The sequence below is a fragment of the Salvelinus sp. IW2-2015 genome, linkage group LG13 (assembly GCF_002910315.2).
Source record: "Salvelinus sp. IW2-2015 linkage group LG13, ASM291031v2, whole genome shotgun sequence".
Lineage (NCBI taxonomy): Eukaryota > Metazoa > Chordata > Actinopteri > Salmoniformes > Salmonidae > Salvelinus > Salvelinus sp. IW2-2015.
Genome location: NC_036853.1, coordinates 795,481 through 814,893, shown reverse-complemented (window position 1 = coordinate 814,893; position 19,413 = coordinate 795,481). Strand labels below are relative to the sequence as shown.

General features: G+C 42.3%; 1 protein-coding gene across 1 annotated transcript; it reads left to right on the top strand.

Moving 5' to 3' along the window:
* The first annotated feature begins 11,762 nt into the window (after positions 1–11,762).
* LOC111971962 (pro-adrenomedullin-like) lies at positions 11,763–15,201 on the top strand. The gene is made up of 3 exons (XM_070446051.1): positions 11,763–11,877; positions 12,022–12,180; positions 12,323–15,201. Exons 1-3 carry the CDS (start codon positions 11,867–11,869, stop codon positions 12,612–12,614), a joined length of 462 nt encoding a protein of 153 aa, XP_070302152.1. The 5' UTR covers positions 11,763–11,866; the 3' UTR covers positions 12,615–15,201.
* Positions 15,202–19,413: the final 4,212 nt, after the last annotated feature.

Here is a 19,413-nt window from a genome sequence, read left to right as displayed (position 1 = left end):
TGAGATGGAGCTGCCTTGGAAAAACTCGTGGGTTTGACAACCGACGGAGCACCTGCGATGTGTGACACAGGAGCGGACTGGTGGCGAAGATACGGGAAAGATGCAAGAGAAAACGCGACAGGTGACTGACAGCTTATCATTGTATCATACACCAGGAAGCGTTGTGCGGTAAAGCCTGAAAATGGAGCATGTAATGAGCATCATCACGCGCACAGTAACTTTATCAGAGCAAAGGTTTGAATCACCGCCAGTTCAAGGCATTTCTGACGGAGTTAGAAACGAGCATGGTGATTTGCCTTATCACACAAGAGGTGCGATGGCTAGCAGGAAAGGTGCTTCAAAAGATGTTCGAGCTTTCGTGAGGAGATTTGTCTGTTCTTGGACAGCAAAGGGAAAGACACAACACAACTCCGAGACGAAATGTTTTCTGTGTGAAATGGCTTTCTGTGTGACATTACGAGTCATCTGAATGCAATGAACTTGCAGCTGCAGGGTCGGGATCATGTCATCTCTGATATGTCAGTACAGTGAAGGCATTTAAAACCAAAACTGACTCTGTGGGAGACGCAGATGCGGAAAGAAAATTTGAGCCACTTTCCAGCTGCCAGACCATGAAAGAGAAGCTCTCTACCAGTGCGTTCCGAGACGCACCCAGTTGGCTGATAAAATAGGTATGCTTGCCGCTGACTTTCGACGCCGATTTGCTGACTTTGAAGCACAAAAAAGCAGGTTGGAACTGCTCGGTAACCCATTTGCTGTTGACGTTGGAAAGCTCACAACCAAACCTCCAAATGGAGTTGATTGACCTCAATGCAATGATGCACTGAGGGCAAAATATGCGGCAGTGGGTGCTGCGGAGTTCGCCCGTTTCCTCCCCGACACAATGCCCAGCTGCGCATCCAGGCTGCTCAAACGTTGTCTATGTTTGGCAGCACATACCTGTGTGACAACTGTTTTCTTTGATGAACCTGAACAAAACATCACACAGAAGTCGACTTACTGCTGAACACCTCCACTCAATTCTGAGGATTTCCTCAGCTCAGAGCCTTACCCGAACATTGATGAACTTGTGGAAAAGATGGGACACACCAAGTATCACCCTCAACCTCAAAACAGTGAACATTACTGTGCAATCACATATTTAGAGTTTTTTACTTCAGTTCAAGTTTAAAAGTTAAAGTTTAATATTGTTTTCACTGCATGTTACTTCTCCTTAAACAAAGTGTTTGTTTTTGATTAATAGATTTTTGCACTTTATTTTATTGTATTTCAATCCAATTATATTTTAAAATATTTCAGTTGAGTGGATGATAGAAAATTGCTATTATTTTTTTTTCTTTGAAGTAAATTTAGCCCACTTTTGCTAAAATAGAAAATATTAGGCTACTGATGGTGCCTTGAATACCGGTTTCTTTCATTTAATGTTCATGTTATGGGGATTTTTATATAAAGGAAATTTGTCTTTTGTGTCTGTTGAAAATTAAAGATTACTGACAGAGCCATAAGAAAATATTGCTTTATTTATCTGATCATATTGGAATATATTTGTTAGGTTTTCAGTAGGTTCAATTAGGTTCACTAGACTATATGCGTCATTTAAAAAAWKTTCAATGAACATTCGAACAGTCCGGCCCTCGGCTTGTAGCTAAATTTTTTATTTGGCCCTCCGTCCATTTGACTTTGACACCCCTGTTCTAACAACTCTTGTGTAGCTTTTGAGCGTCATAGAGCAAAACATGTTACATGTGCATGTTCAATAGAGTCTCAGCTTTTCAACGATAGCTTTTAATAGTAGGTCTCGCTATCCATGATGACGATTCAAGATATTCCCATTCAGACCCTTTATCGGGTGGCTAGAAATGACTCTGGTGTCATTTAGTAGTGGTTTCTTTGCAGAAAATCGACCATGAAGTCCTGATTCACGCAGCCTCCTCTGAACAGTTGATGTTGAGATGTGACTGTTACTTAACCTTTGTGAAGCATTTATTTGGGCTGCAATTTCTGAGGCTGGTAACTCTAATGAACTTATCCTCTGCAGCAGAGGTAACTCTGGGTCTTCCTTTCCTATGGCGGTTCTCATGAGAGCTAGTTTCATTATAGCGCTTGATGGTTTTTGCGACTGCACTTGAAGAAACTTTCAAAGTTCTTGAAATTTTCCTGATTGACTGACCTTCATGTAAAGTAATGATGGACTGTCGTTTCTCTTTGCTTATTTGAGCTGTTCTTGCCATAATACGGACGGTCTTTTACCAAATAGGGCTCTCTTCTGTATACCACATCTACCTTGTCACAACACAACTGATTGGCTCAAACGCATTATGAAGGAAAGAAATTCCACAAATGTACTTTTAACAAGGCACACATGTTAATTGTAATGCATTTCAATGCAACCTTATGAAGCTGGTTGAGAGAATGCCAAGAGTGTGCAAAGCTGTCATCAAGTCAAAGGGTGGCTACTATTAAATATATTTTGATTTGTTTAACACTTTTTTGGTTATTACATGATTCCATATGTGTTATTTCATAGTTTTGATGTCTTCACTCTTGTTCTATAATGTAGAAAATCGTTAAAATAAAGAAAAGCCTTTTAATGAGTAGGTGTGTCCAAACTTTTGACTGGTACTGTATGCCCACCAAAATGCAACAAAAATATTTTCAACAACTTTGGCCAACTTACTAGTGAACACATTGACTTGCCTTACATTTACACTGCCTTGTTCAACAGAAGAATTATGTGAGTGTGGAGCACTTTGTGACAACTGCTTATGTACAAAGGTCTTTATAAATACATTTGATTGTTTGAGTGATTGATTGATTAAGTAAATAGAATTTGTTATGCACAATACAACCTATTGAAATAAGCAATAGCATTTCTTTCTAAATGTCTTTCATCTCCACATTGTAGAAACGAAGTGCATGCAATTTGGTTTCAAATCACTTTTATTTTGTGGAAAGTGTGCAGACTGACCATACATGTCATTTGGCACGTTCACCGCTTCTTATCACCTGTTTAAATTACATCCACAGTACATAATAGAGCACTTAACGTGCCGTTGTCATAACCACAGAAAATGAACTGCCTATTTTAAATTCTGAACATGTTGCAGTGAATGTTGTCTGAAAAAGTCTGACTAACTCTGAATCATAATACATCTTAAATTACGTCAAGACTAGGGCCATTTCTAATAAAAATGTATATATATAGATATATAAATAATTATATTTCTGAGACATTGCTTGACTTCAGATTACTAACTTCTGGACTATTTAGTCCTTGACTAATTAGATGAACTATGTGGCAGGTTGTTAAGACCTGAGGTTGCTTCGGAAAAATGGGATGGACCACAAAATGATTCAAATGTTCTAAATCAAATCCAATTTTATTTGTCACATACACATGGTTAGCAGATGTTAATGCGAGTGTAGCGAAATGCTTGTGCTTCTAGTTCCGACAAGCATAAAACCAACGAGTAATCTAACCTAACAATTCCACAACTATTACCTATACACACAAGTGTAAAGGGATAAAGAATATGTACATAAAGATATATGAATGAGTAATGGTACAGAACGGCATAGGCAAGATGCAGTAGATGGTATAGAGTAGAGTATATACATCTGAGATGAGTAATGTAGGGTATGTAAACATTATATTAAGTGGCATTGTTTAAAGTGGCTAGTGATAAATTTTTACATAAAATTCCATCAATTCCCATTATTAAAGTGGCTGGAGTTGAGTCAGTATGTTGGCAGCGGCCACTAAATGTTAGTGGTGGCTGTTTAACCGTCTGATGGCCTTGAGATAGAAGCTGTTTCAGTCTCTCGGTCCCTGCTTTGATGCACCTGTACTGACCTCGCCTTCTGGATGATAGCGGGTGAACAGGCAGTGGCTCGGGTGTTGTTGTCCTTGATGATCTTTATGACCTTCCTGTGACATCGGGTGGTGTAGGTGTCCTGGAGGGCAGGTAGTTTGCCCCGGTGATGCGTTGTGCAGACCTCACTACCCTCTGGAGAGCCTTACGGTTGTGGGCGGAGCAGTTGCCGTACCAGGCGGTGATACAGCCCGACAGGATGCTCTCGATTGTGTATCTGAGAGTTTGTGAGTGCTTTTGGTGACAAGCCGAATTTCTTCAGCCTCCTGAGGTTAAAGAGGCTCTGCTGCGCCTTCTTCACAACGCTGTCTGTGTGGGTAGACCAATTCAGTTTGTCCATGATGTGTACACCGAGGAACTTAAAACGAACTACCCTCTCCACTACTGTCCTGTCGATGTGGATAGGGGGGTGCTCCCTGTTTCCTGAAGTCCACAATCATCTCCTTTTTTGTTGACGTTGAGTGTGAGGTTATTTTCCAGACACCACACTCCGAGGGTCCTCACCTCCTCCCTGTAGCCGTCTCGTCGTTGTTGGTAATCAAGCCTACCACTGTAGTGTCGTCCGCAAACTTGATGATTGAGTTGGAGGCGTGCATGGCCACGCAGTCATGGGTGAACAGGGAGCACAGGAGAGGGCTCAGAACGCACCCTTGTGGGGCCCCAGTGTGAGATCAGCGGGGTGGATGTGTTACCTACCCTCACCACCTGGGGCGGCCCGTCAGGAAGTCCAGTACCCAGTTGCACAGGCGGGTCGAGACCCAGGTCTCGAGCTTGATGACGAGTTTGGAGGGTACTATGGTGTTAAATGCTGAGCTGTAGTCGATGAACAGCATTCTCACATAGGTATTCCTCTTGTCCAGATGGGTTAGGGCAGTGTGCAGTGTGGTTGCGATTGCGTCGTCTGTGGACCTATTGGTCGGTAAGCAAATTGGATGGGTCTAGGTGTCAGGTAGGTGAGAGGTATATGGTCCTTTACTAGTCTCCCAAAGCACTTCATGATGACGGAAGTCGTTTAGCTCAGTTACCTTAGCTTTCTTGGGAACAGGAACAATGGTGCCCTCTTGAAGCATGTGGGAACAGCAACTGGGATAAGGATTGATTGAATATGTCCGTAAACACACCAGCCAGCTGGTTCTGCGCATGCTCTGAGGACGCGGCTGGGAATGCCGTCTGGCCGCGCCTTGCGAGGTTAACACGTTTGAATGTTTTACTCACCTCGGCTGCAGTGAAGGAGAGCCCGCAGGTTTTGGTAGCGGCCGTGTCAGTGGCACTGTTTTGTCCTCAAAGCGAGCAAAAAAGTTATTTAGTCTGTCTGGAGCAAGAATCTGTCCGCGACGGCACCAGAGATGGCCGCCTCACTTCGCGTTCCTAGGAAACTATGCAGTATTTATATGTTTTTTACGTGTTATTTCTTACATTGGACCCCAGGTAATCTTATGGTTTCATTACAACAGTCGGAGAAACTACTGAATATAAGAGCAACGTCTACTCACTATCATTACGACCAGGAATATGACTCTCCCGAAGCGGATCCTGTGTTTTGCCTTCCACCCAGTACAATGGATCTGATCCCAGCGGCGACCCTAAACAACGACGCCGAAAAAAGGGGCAAACGAAGCGGTCTTCTGGTCAGCTTCGGAGAAGGGCACATCCGCTCCACTCCCTAGCATACTACTCGCCAATGTCCAGTCTCTTGACAACAAGGTTGATGAAATCCGAGCAAGGGTAGCATTCCAGAGAGACATCAGAGACTGTAACGTTCTTGCTTCACGGAACATGGCTCACTCGAGAGACGTAACAGAGTCGTGCAGCCAGCTGGTTTCTTCACGCATCGCGCCGACAGAAACAAACATCTTTCTGGTAAGAAGAGGGGGGGTATGCCTTATGATCAATGAAACGTGGTGTGATCATAACAACATACAAACTCAAGTCATTCTGTTCACCTGACTTAGAATTCCTCACAGTCAAATGTCGACCACATTATCTACCAAGGAATTCTCTTCGATTATAATCACAGCCGTATATATTCCCCCCAAGCAGACACATCGATGGCCCTGAACGAACTTTACTGACTCTATGTAAACTGAAACCACACACCCTGAGGCTGCATTCATCGTAGCTGGGGATTTTAACAAGGCTAATCTGAAAACAAAACTCCCTAAATTCTATCAGCATATCGATTGTGCTACCAGGGCTGGTAAAACCCTGGATCATTGTTATTCTAACTTCCGCGACGCATATAAGGCCCTCCCCCGCCCTCCTTTCGGAAAAGCTGACCACGACTCCATTTTGTTGCATCCAGCCTACAAACAGAAACTAAAACAAGAAGCTCCAGCGCTCAGGTCTGTTCAACGCTGGTCTGACCAATCTGATTCCACGCTTCAAGACTGCTTCGATCACGTGGATTGGGATATGTTCCGCATTGCGTCCAACAACAATATTGACGAATACGCTGATTCGGTGAGCGAGTTCATTAGAAAGTGCATCGGCAACTTAATACCCACAGCAACAATTAAAACATTCCCAAACCAGAAACCGTGGATTGATGGCAGCATTCGCAATCAAACAAGCTAAGTGCCAGTATAGAGACAAAGTAGAGTCGCAATTCAACAGCTCAGACACAAGAGGTATGTGGCAGGGTCTACAGTCAATCATGGATTACAAAAAGAAAACCAGCCCTCCGCAAGGCAATCAAACAAGGCTGGTTTTCTTTTTGTAATCCGTGATAGACTGTAGACCCTGCCACATACCCCTTGTGTCTGAGCTGTTGAATTGCGACTCTACTTTGTCTCTATACTGGCACTTAGCTTGTTTGATTGCCTTGCGGAGGGAATATGCATGAGTGTTCTACGCATGAGCACAGATTGGCAATCAAAACCAATGTTTTTAATTGCAGTGAATAAAAAATGAGACCATAACAGCATGCTTCGGCAACCGAAAGCCAATCATCAGTTGGGTATCCCAAACGATTTATGGTTTAGCCCGGATTTAATCCCACTGGATTTGGATAATGAACCATTGAAAGGTAATTTCCGAAATATGCAGCGTTTATTGTTTATGTGGTCTCTGCGAATTCGTGAACATTGCCTTAAAAAATCAATTGCAGACAAAACACGATCGGATTAAATCCCTGCCTTACAATTACTTTTAATGAGCAGTAATGAGTTTAAGTTTGTGCTGAATCCTAAAATAGGCCTATCATTGACATCTGGTTCTAAAAACTGGTATTGGAAATAGCTAGAATTAACATTCCTTGAATACTGCGAGAATGTCTAGGTGGGTAAAATAGTTGGGGTCAGACTAAACCATTATCCCTCCGGCTCATAACCATTTCCTGACTCAGTGGCAATGAACTTCTAGTCAGAGCTCTGTCACATGTAACACAGAAGTTACCAGTTACAAGACAGAAACAGTACAATTAGGGTTTTTTTGTGTGAAAACTGACGACAATGAGTGGCCTGTAACAAAAGTGTTACTTATTTGGGTGTCAATATGAATGTCACTCTCATATTGTATATGGGGCGTTCCACGAAATTAGTGCTTTTTGCATCCCTTTGATATTTTAAGAGAAATTGTGCACCAATATGTCAATTTAAAAGCCTGCTATATTAAATTAAGTGCCCTTTACTATAGACCACATAGAGAAGTCAATAAATCAGATTTTCAATATGAATATAGACTTACTAAAGTGCCAAAATTCAGCATTTTGACATGTCCCTCTGTTAACCAACTTAACCCCCCAAAATACTTTGTTTTCACCCTAATTGTAAAGTCCTAGTTATTTTGTAGCTTTGACAAAGTCATTTCTGAAGATTTTAAGGTCAACCCTGTTACATAAACAGAACTCTCGTTTTAATATGTTGAAACTATTACTTCTTAAATATGTATTTCAAAAGAAACATTGAATATCTAATAGTTAAATAGTGGTTGAGCTGGTTCTACCGTTTTTGGTTATTTTCTGTGTTTTGTGGTGGAAAATTTAGAGGGTTGAGCATATCATGTCAACCCTGTTACCCATAGATAGACGGGCTAGAAATGTTTCAACAATTGAAATGTTAAACTTGCATTCAATTGCCACTCCCTGCTGCACACATAAGATGTTACCATTGCTGTATTAATAATCCTCCCTGAATCCACGTGTTTGACATGGGAGAGGGGACCACTCACTTTATGATCAAACTTCATCAATGTAGCAGCAACAATGATTTTTTGTCATCCTACTTTGATCTGGTTTACTCCAAATATCATCTAATTTGATTAAAAACATGATTTTGACTGTACGGGACCATTTGACATTCSTGTTTTTTATGAAGTTGAACATGTGCTCCTTATGACAGAATGTAAACATTATAATGAACAAAAAGATGAATGCAACACACAACAATTTCATTGATTTTACTGAGTTACATGTCATATGAAGAAATGAGTCAATTGAAATGAATTCATTAGGTCCTAATCTATGGATTTCACATGACTGGAAATACACATACATTTGAAGTCGGAGGTTTACATACACCTTGGCCAAATACATTTAAACTCAGTTTTTCACTATTCCTGACATTTAACCTAGTAAAAATTCCCTGTCTTAGGTCAGTTAGGATCACCTTTATTTTAAGAATGTGAAATGTCGGAATAATAGTAGAGAGAATTATTTATTTCAGCTTGTATTTCTTTCATCACATTCCCAGCGGGCCAGAAGTTTACATACACTCAATTAGTATTTGGTAGCGTTGCCTTTAAATTGTTTAACTTGGGTCAAACATTTTGGGTAGCCTTCCGCACGCTTCCCACAATAAGTTGGGTGAATTTTGGCCCATTCCTCCTGACAGAGCTGGTGTAACTGAGTCAAGTTTGCAGGCCTCCTTGCTCAAACACGCTTTTTCAGTTCTGCCVACAAATTTTCTATAGGATTGAGGTCAGGGCTTTGTGATGGCCACTCCAATACCTTGACTTTGTTGTCCTTAAGCCATTTTGCCACAACTTTGGAAGTATGCTTGGGGTCATTGTCCATTTGAATGACCCATTTGCGACCAAGCTTCAACTTCCTGACTGATGTCTTGAGATACTGCTTCAATATATCCACATACTTTTCCTGCCTCATGATGCCAACTATTTTGATAAGTGCACCAGTCCCTCCTGCAGCAAAGCACCCCCACAACATGATGCTGCCACCCCCGTGCTTCACGGTTGGGATGGTGTTCTTTGGCTTGCAAACCTCCACCTTTTTCCTCCAAACATAAAAGATGGTCATTATGGCCAAACAGTTCTATTTTTGTTTCATCAGACCAGAGGACATTTCTCCAAAAAGTACAATCTTTGTCCCCATGTGCAGTTGCAAACCGTAGTCTGGCTTTTTTACACCTTCAATTGGCTCAAATTATGTCAATTAGCCTATCAGAAGCTTCTAAAGCCATGACATCATTTTATGGAATTTTCCAAGCTGTTTAAAGGCACAGTCAACTTAGTGTATGTACATTTCTGACCCACTCGAATTGTAATACAGTGAGTTATAAGTGAAATAATCTGTCTGTAAACAATTGTTGGAAAAATGACTTGTGTCATGCACAAAGTAGATGTCCCAACCGACTTGCCAAAACTATAGTTTGTTAACAAGAAATTTGTGGAGTGGTWGAAAAATTAGTTTTAATGACTCCAACCTAAGTGTATTTAAACTTCCGAYTTCAACTGTATGCATCTATTGGTCACATAAGCTGTACCTTTAACAAAATGGGCCTCACAWTAGGCCTCAGGAGCACGTCACGGTAATTTCATGCATTCAAATTGTCATTGATAAAATGCGATTGTGTTCGTTGTCTGTAGCTTATGACTGCCCATACCATAACCCCACAGCCAGTATGGAGCACTCTGTTCACAACTTTGACATCAGCAAACCGCTTACCCACACGACGCCATACACGTGGTCTGCGGTTGTGAGGCCGGTTGGGCATACTTCCAAATTCTCTAAAATTACGTTGGAGGTGGCGTATGGTAGAAAAATTTACATTCACTTCTCTGGCAACAGCTCTGGTTGACGTTCCTGGAGTTAGCATACCAATTGCATGCTCCCTCAAAACTTCAGACATCTGTGGCATTGTGTTGTGTGACAAAACTGCCCATTTTAGAGTGACCTTTAGTTTTCCCCAGCGCAAGGTGCACCTGTGTAATGATCATGCCATTGTTACGTTCCCAAGCAAGAATGGGGAACTAACAAAGAGTCACTGACAACAACCAAAATAAACAGGTGGGGTTTTAGTTGACTAGCAACTACAACTGGAACCTAAAAGACACTCATCATGAGCACCCAATACATTTGCCAAAGAAGAGGCAAACAAAAGAAAAACCCACACCAAACTTAAAGACAGGAAGAAAACCAAATCTGACAAATAAATGTTTTTCTAGAAATCAAATAGGGCACGCCAACTAAAGGCGTTGACACTCCCCATCTCTCAGGACATCTGGATCATTGGGCCAGCCATTCCTAAATAGCACCTGGGCCAGCACAGCTGAAAAACCTTTCCTCTAACGAGAYGGCAACCAGCACAGGTGTAACACATACTGACTAACGAGGTGACACCCTACGTGCTAATGAGCTACACGTGCCAAAGTCCAACCTCAAAACATAAATGGAAAAACCAAAGCCTGTAACTCTGCTTCTTGATATGCCACTCCTGTCAGGTGAATGGATTATCTTGGCAAAGGAGAAAAGCTCAATAACAGGAATGTAAAGAAATTTGTGCACAAAATTTGAGAGAAATAAGATTTTTGTGCGTATGGAACATTTCTGGGATCTGTTATTTCAGCTCATGAAACATGGGACCAACACTTCACATGTTGCGTTTATATTTTTGTTCACCAAAGAATTCAACAAATAACAGATGGTTGTCATGTGAAATCCATAGATTAGGGCCTAATGAATTTATTTCAATTGACTGATTTCCTTAAATGAACTGTGACTCAGTAGAATCGTTGAATGTTGTTGCATGTTGTGTTTCTTTCTGTTCTGTAATAGCTTTGTTACATCACATGGGCTTCATGAGCCTGCCATGGTTCACCATGCACAGTCTGTTGGATAGGATGGGTACAATAAAAGTTGTCACATAGACAAGCCCTTCCCACATTGACTGTCAATAAGGTATAAGTCCCTCCCACCCACCCCTATAAAGCCTCTCACGTTGACTGTGTACACTCAGACAAATAGGTAACTACAGCCTTAGATAAAGCACCCACCCAGGAGTAACTGAAGAGATCTATACAACTGGCAGCCTCCCAGTGAACCTCCCAGTGAAGTGAATTGTTTTGAGCCTGAGGTAAGTGAAATCTGCCATTTGAATTTGAGAATGTATATTTTCTTGTATCAGATCATTTTGGTTTTCTCTGAAGTCAAGGCAGGAATGTAGGGAGTGCTATCTTTGTTTTCTGTCTGTCTGCAGCAGTGCAATTTTCTTATTATATTGTTATTACAGAAGAAGACTGAAGGAGATGACTCGTCACTCTCATCCATATATAATGTATGATATTCCAGAGAAATGAGCCAATACTCAGAACTGTTTTTGTCCAGATATTATATTGGGCAAATTAATGACCAGGGGCTGAAGAGGGTCAGAGTTCAAATAACCTGCTTTTTGGACCCTCTTATATAAGCACGTTATAATCCAGGTATACTTTTGGAGCCAGGAGATAATTCTTACCTTTCTCACAAGTAGATGAGACTATTTAAATATAAATCACGTTTTTTCATTCCATTCTTGTTCACAGGCTCCAGCCAATATGAAAGTGCCTCTTCAAACCATCATCTGCGGGTGTGTTCTAGCCACTGTTCTACCTCTGGTGAAAGGCACAGTTCTACCTCTGGTGAAAGGCACAGTTCTACCTCTGGNGTTCTACCTCTGGTGAAAGGCACAGTTCTACCTCTGGTGAAAGGCACAGTTCTACCTCTGGTGAAAGGCACAGTTCTACCTCTGGTGAAAGGCACCAAAGTTGACCTCAACTCCAACATGAAAAAGAGGTAAACTGATTGACGAACGGTGGCCACCATCTAATTCTATAGAGTGTACAGGATTATTGGATAGGAGATGTGCGTTCTGTCTTTGATGTGTCTAGGGGGAAGTATGTTATTTCTGCATTAACCATGCCTTCTCTTCTGTGGAAGATTTAGAGTCTGGTTACAGAGCCGCACAAGAGCAGATTTCCAAAGCAGCTCTGCAGTGGACCAGGGATTCTCAGTGGACCAGGGATTCTCAGTGGAMTCAGGGATTCTCAGTGGACCAGGGCAGAGAGAGGAGACAGACCACTCAGTATTTCATTCCAGGTATTATTTCAATAATGGTCACCCTGGTGTTTACATTTTTTTTTTTTTACTAATATAAAAAGGTCACATTTGAATGGTTTTTGGTCAAGTTCATTTCAGTCAATCTTCAGAAATCTCTTCTCTTGATCTTTTTCTCTTTCAGGTCCAGAAGATCCAGTGTGACAGTGAAAAGACCAGGCTGTTCTCTGGGAACATGCAGCCTGCAAGACCTGGTCCATCGGCTACACATCCTCAACAACAAGTTAAAGGTCAACAGAGCCCCGGAGGACAAAATCAGCTCACAGGGTTACGGTCGCCGCCGCCGCAGGTCRCCACAGTCACTCCCACAGCGCTACGCAACGCTAAGTCTCCAAGCAGGCAGAGWGAGACTGGACTGCAACAGAGAGAGCAGCCAAGGACTCCACCTACAGGCCATCCCTCTCAGACAAACTTGAGATGGGCAGAGAACAGAAAGAGGAGTGTCGATCTAGCGAATGTCAAGCACTTTTTTTATGTTTCGGGCTGGCTGAGATATTACTGCGTCAAGCACTTGTTTTATGTTTTGGTCTGGCTGAGATATTACTGCTGTCCTATTCCTTAGCATTCCTTTCCTGCGTGGGTAAAAGGATGGACAAGGTCAATGGAGCAGGAAACAAATTTCACGCCACTGGATGGAAGACAGAGGGGAACAAGAAGGGGTGTGGGGGGGGTCTACAAATAGTGAGGTGTGTGTGTTTGTGCATATTTGTGTTGCAGTGACTTCTGCATTCTCAGAGCTGTGGATTTTGACACGCTTCTGTCTCTTTTCCAGCTCAGACTTTCTCTCACCCCTGTGGCGGCATAGAAAGAGTGATTTGGTTGAACACTGTTGCCCCAAACCACACCCCTGGACTAGGGCTGGGACTAGAGTTTAACCCCTAGACTAGATTGGGGCTGGGACTAGTGCTTAACCCCGAGACTAGACTGGGCCTGGGACTAGAGGTTATTCCCTAGACCAGACTGGGGCTGGGACTAGAGCTTAACCCCTAGACTAGACTGGGGCTGGGACTAGAGCTTAACCCTTGGACTAGGGCTGGGACAGGAGCCTAGCAGGAGAAGAGGAGGACATATAACATGCTCTTGACTGACTCATTTCACATATACCACCAATATYAGTTCAAAACAATATCAATGGTGGTGAGAGAGACACTGTAACCGAAATATTTGGTCAATTTATTATGTATTGATCTACTAGAACTTCAGTTTATGTATATAGAGATAAGTGCAATGTATATACACAGACAATTGTTAACAAGTGTTGATTTTTCAGTGTAACATTTCTAGTGTTGATTCAGGTGTTAAAGTCACTCTGTAAGTGTTAACTTAATAACCAGTGTTAAAACAAAACCACACCCATCATTATCATATTTCCCAGCATGCTCTATTGCAGGTAGATTTTTAGAATTGTTTGTTCCAATATCTATGTCTTTGCATGTACATCGATTGATTTAATTAATCTTATGCTACTCAAATATAAAAAATATACATATGTCTAAACTAATCAAATCTGTTACTTGGACTTTTTTGACCCATTACTGAAATGGTGGTTTCAGTTAATATGGTTTACGTCAGCAATTTTAAACTAGATTTGCCCAAGGGGCTGTAGTTGGTCTTCAACGGGTTCACTGAAAATTAGTTGTAGACTAAATTCAGCAAAAAAAGAAGTATCCCTTTTTCAGGACCCTGTCTTTCAAAGATCATTTGTAAAAATCCAATTAACTTCACAGATCTTCATTGGGAAGGGTTTTAACACTGTTTCCCATGCTCGTTCAATGAACCACAAACAATTAATGAACATGCACCTGTGGAAGTGTCGTTAAGACACTAACAGCTTACAGACGGTAGGCAATTAATGTCACAATTATGAAAACTTAGGACACTAAAGAGGCCTTTCTACTGACTCTGAAAAAAAAACAAAAAAAGATGTCCAGGGTTCCTACTCATCTGTGTGAACGTGCCTTGGGCATGCTGCAAGGAGGCATGAGGACTGCATATGTGGCCAGGGCAATAAATTGCAATGTTCGTACTGTGAGACGCCTAAGACAGCGCTACAGGAAGACAGGACAGACCACATGTAACAACACCTGCACAGGATCGGTACATCCGAACATCACACCTGCGGTACAGGTACAGGATGGCAACAACAACTGCCTGAGTTACACCAGGAACGCACAATCCCTCCATCAGTGCTCAGACTGTCCGCAATAGGCTGAGAGAGGCTGGACTGAGGGCTTGTAGGCCTGTTGTAATGCAGGTCCGCACCAGACATCACTGGCACATCACCGGCACAAACCCACCGTCGCTGGACCAGACAGGACTGGCAAAAAGTGCTCATCACGGACGAGTCGCGGTTTTGTCTCCTTCGCATTTATCGTCGAAGGAATGAGCGTTACACCGAGGCCTGTACTCTGGAGCAGGATCGATTTGGAGGTGGAGGGTTCGTCATGGTCTGGGGTGGTGTGTCACAGCATCATCGGACTGAGCTTGTTGTCATTGCAGGCAATCTCAACACTGTGCGTTACAGGGAAGACATCCTTCTCCCTCATGTGGTTCCCTTCACCCTCACATGGCCCTCCACAGCATGACAATGCCACCAGCCATACTGCTCGTTCTGCGCGTGATTTCCTGCAAGACAAGAATGTCAATGTTCTGCYATGGCCAGCAAAGAGCCCGGATCTCAATCCCATTGAGCATGTCTGGGACCTGTTGGATCAGAGGGTGAGGGCTAGGGCCATTCCCCCCAGAAATGTCCGGGAACTTGCAGGTGCCTTGGTGGAAGAGTGGGGTAACATCTCACAGCAAGAACTGGCAAATCTGGTGCAGTCCATGAGGAGGAGATGCACCTCAGTACTTAATGCAGCTGGTGGCCAGACCTGATACTGATTGTTACTTTTGATCCCCTCTTTGTTCAGGGACACATTATTCAATTTCTGTTAGTCACATGTCTGTGGAACTTGTTCAGTTTATGCCTCAGTTGTTGAATCTTGTTATGGTCATACAAATATTTACACATGTTAAGTTTGCTGAAAATAAACGCAGTTGACAGTGAGAGGATGTTTATTTTTTTWAATTAGTACTGTCTTATAACCAACATCGCAGAAGGTATATTCACAGAGGGGCGTGGTTTACATAGCTAGGTAGCTAGTCTTCTGGTGCCAAAATTTGACTGCAGCGAGTCAGCAAATATGATTAGAAGTTTCCCCTATTCATCCAAGGCGAAGATACATATATGTTTCCCCTTTCATCTGTCTGGTGTTATCGAGTAACCAGAGGTGTAAAAAGTACTCAATTGTCATACTTGAGTAAAAGTAAAGATACCTTACTATAAAAAGACTCAAGTAAAAGTAACCCAGTAAAATACTACTTGAATGTCAGATTTTAAATGTACTTAAGTGTTAAACTTGAGTAAAAGTAAATGCTCTACATCACATTCCTTACATTTAGCAAACCAGATGGCACAATTTCCTTTTTTATTACTTTTTTTGACAACCAGGCCCACACTCCAAAACTCAGACATCATTTACAAAGGAAACATGTTTGTTAAGTGAGTCCACCAGATCAGAGGCAGTATGGATGACAAGGGATGTTCTCTTGAGTGTATGAATTGTACCTTTTTTTTTTTACTGTACTGCTACGCATTCAAATTGTAACTAGTACTTTTGGGTGTCAGGGGAAATGTATGGAGTAAAAAGTACATACGTTTCTTAGGAATGTAGTGAAGTAAAAGTACAAGTAGTCAAAAACATAAATAGTAAAGTACAGATACCCCCAAAAACTACTTAAATAGTACTTTAAAGTATTTTTACTTAAGTACTTTACACCACTGCAAAAAAAGGATGTGTGTTTAGTGAGTCCACCAGATCAGAAGCAGTAGCGATGACCAGGGATGGTTGGTTGATAGTTTAGTCAGTCCACCAGATCAGAGGCAGTATGGACATCAATGATGTCGCTCTCGCTGCTGGTGATTCTTTGATCCAGCTCTACGCAGACGACACCATTCTGTATACATCTGGCCCTTCTTTGGACACTGTGTTAACTAACGTCCAGATGAGCTTCAATGCCATACAACTCTCCTTCCGTGGCCTCCAACTGCTCTTAAATGCAAGTAAAACTAAATGCATGCTCTTCAACCGTTCGCTGCCCGCACCTGCCCGCTCGTCCAGCATCACTACTCTGGACGGTTCTGACTTAGAATATGTGGACAACTACAAATACCTAGGTGTCTAGTTAGACTGTAAACTCTCCTTCCAGACTCACATTAAACATCTCCAATCCAAAATGAAATCTAGAATCGGCTTCCTATTTCGCAACAAAGCATCCTTCACTCATGCTGCCAAACATACCCTCGTAAAACTGACCATCCTACTGATCCATACGAATTTGTTCGATGTCAATTTACAAAAATGCCTCCAACACTCTACTTAACAAATTGGATGCAGTCTATCACAGTGCCATGGTTTTGTCACCAAAGCCCAATATACTACCCACCCCTGCGACCTGTATGATCTCGTTGGCTGGCCCTCGCTTCATACTCGTCGCCAAACCCACTGGCTCCATGTCATCTACAAGTCTCTGCTAGGTAAAGCCCGCCTTATCTCAGCTCACTGGTCACATAGCAGCACCACCGTAGCACGCACTCCAGCAGGTATATCTCACTGGTCACCCCAAAGCCAATTCTTCCTTTGGCCGCCTCTCCTCCAGTTCTCTGCTGCCAATGACTGGAACGAACTGCAAAAATCTCTGAAGCTGGAGACTCTTACCTCCCCACTAGCTTTAAGCACCAGCTGTCAGAGCAGCTCACAGATCACTACACCTGTACATAGCTCATCTGTAATAGCCATCCATCTACCTCCTCCCCATACTGTATTTATTTATTTATCTTGCTCCTTTGCACCCCAGTATCTCTACTTGCACTATCATCTTCTGCACACCTACCATTCCAGTGTTTAATTGCTATATTGTAATTACTTCGCCACCATGGCCTATTTATTGCCTAACCTCTCTTATCCTACTCCTTTGCCATGCTGTTTATAGATTTTTTTCTACTGTTGTTGTATGTGTTGAACTGCTTTGCTTTATCTTGGCCAGGTCGCAGTTGCAAATGAGAACTAGCCTACCTGGTTAAATAAAGGTGAATATAAAAAATAAAAAAAATATAATGTTTGGTTGATAGTTTAGTGAGTCACCAGATCAGAGGCAGTAGGGATGACCAGGGATGTTTGGTTGATAGTTTAGTGAGCCACCAGATCTGAGGCAATAGGGATGACCAGGGATGGTTGGTTGATAAGTGCGTGAATGACTATTTTCCTGTTCTGCTGAGCATTCAAAATGTAACAATTACTTTTGGGTGTCAAAGAAAATGTATGGAGTAAAAAGTACAATATTTTCTTAAGGCATGTAGTGAGTAAAAGTAAAAGTACTAAAAAATATAAAAAGTAAAGTACAGATATAAAAAAATGACTTAAGTAGTATTTAAGTATTGTACTTAAGTACTTTACACACACTGCTAGTAACTGGCTAGCTTGGTCTACGCCAGCATGGAACAAAAGCTGGGGAAGGGTTGCCCAAAACTCCGACGCAGGTCATGTCATACATCAAACAGGAAATTGATACAAACTTCTTGACTTTATTGATAGTAATGATGTAATGAACGTTGCAGTCTATATATACAGTGGGGAGAACAAGTATTTGATACACTGCCGATTTTGCAGGTTTTCCTACTTACAAAGCATGTAGAGGTCTGTAATTTTTATCATAGGTACACTTCAACTGTGAGAGACGGAATTTAAAACAAAAATCCAGAAAATCACATTTGTATGATTTTTAAGTAATTAATTCGCATTTTATTGCCATGACATAAGTATTTGATCACCTACCAACCAGTAAGAATTCCGGCTCTCACAGACCTGTTAGTTTTTCTTTAAGAAGCCCTCCTGTTCTCCACTCATTACCTGTATTAACTGCACCTGTTTGAACTCGTTACCTGATAAAAGACACCTGTCCACCCACTCAATCAACAGACTCCACCTCTCCACAATGGCCAACGACGACAGAGAGCTGTGTAAGGACATCAGGATAAATTGTAGACCTGCACAAGGCTGGGATGGGCTACAGGACAATAGGTAAGCAGCTTGGTGAGAAGGCAACAACTGTTGGCGCAATTATTAGAAAATGGAAGAAGTTCAAGATGACGGTCATCACCCTCGGTCTGGGGCTCCATGCAAGATCTCACCTCGTGGGGCATCAATGATCATGAGGAAGGTGAGGGATCAGCCAGAACTACAACGCAGGACCTGGTTAATGACCTGAAGAGAGCTGGAGACCACAGTCTCAAAGAAAACCATTAGTAACACACTACGCCGCATGGATTAAAATCCTGCAGCGCACGCAAGGTCCCCTGCTCAAGCCAGCGCATGTCCAGGCCCGTCTGAAGTTTGCCAATGACATCCTGGATGATCCAGAAGAGGAATTGGAGAAGGCATGTGGTCTGATGAGACAAAAATAGAGCTTTTTGGTCTAACTCCACTCGCGTGTTTGGAGGAAGAAGAAGGATTAGTACAACCCAAGAACACCATCCTAACCGTGAAGCTTGGAGGTGAAAACATCATTCTTTGGGAATGCTTTTCTGCAAAGGGGACAGGATGACTGCACCGTATTGAGGGGAGGATGGATGGGGCCATGCATGCGAGATCTGGCCAACAACCTCCTTCCCTCAGTAAGAGCATTGAAGATAGGTCGTGGCTGGGTCTTCCAGCATGACAACGACCCGAAACACCAGCCAGGGCAACTAAGGAGTGGCTCCGTAAGAAGCATCTCAAGGTCCTGGAGTGGCCTAGCAGTCTCCAGACCTGAACCCAATAGAAAATCTTTGGAGGGAGCTGAAAGTCCGTATTGTCCCAGCGACAGCCCCGAAACTGAAGGATCTGGAGAAGGTCTGTATGAGAGGGTGGGCCAAATCCCTGCTGCAGTGTGTGCAACCTGGTCAAGAACTACAGGAAACGTATGATCTCTGTAATTGCAAACAAAGGTTTCTGTACAATATTTAAGTTCTGCTTTTCTGATGTATCAAATACTTATGTCATGCAATAAAATGCGAATTAATTACTTAAAAATCATACAATGTGATTTTCTGGATTTTTGTTTTAAATTCCGTCTCTCACAGTTGAAGTGTACCTATGATAAAAATTACAGACCTCTACATGCTTTGTAAGTAGG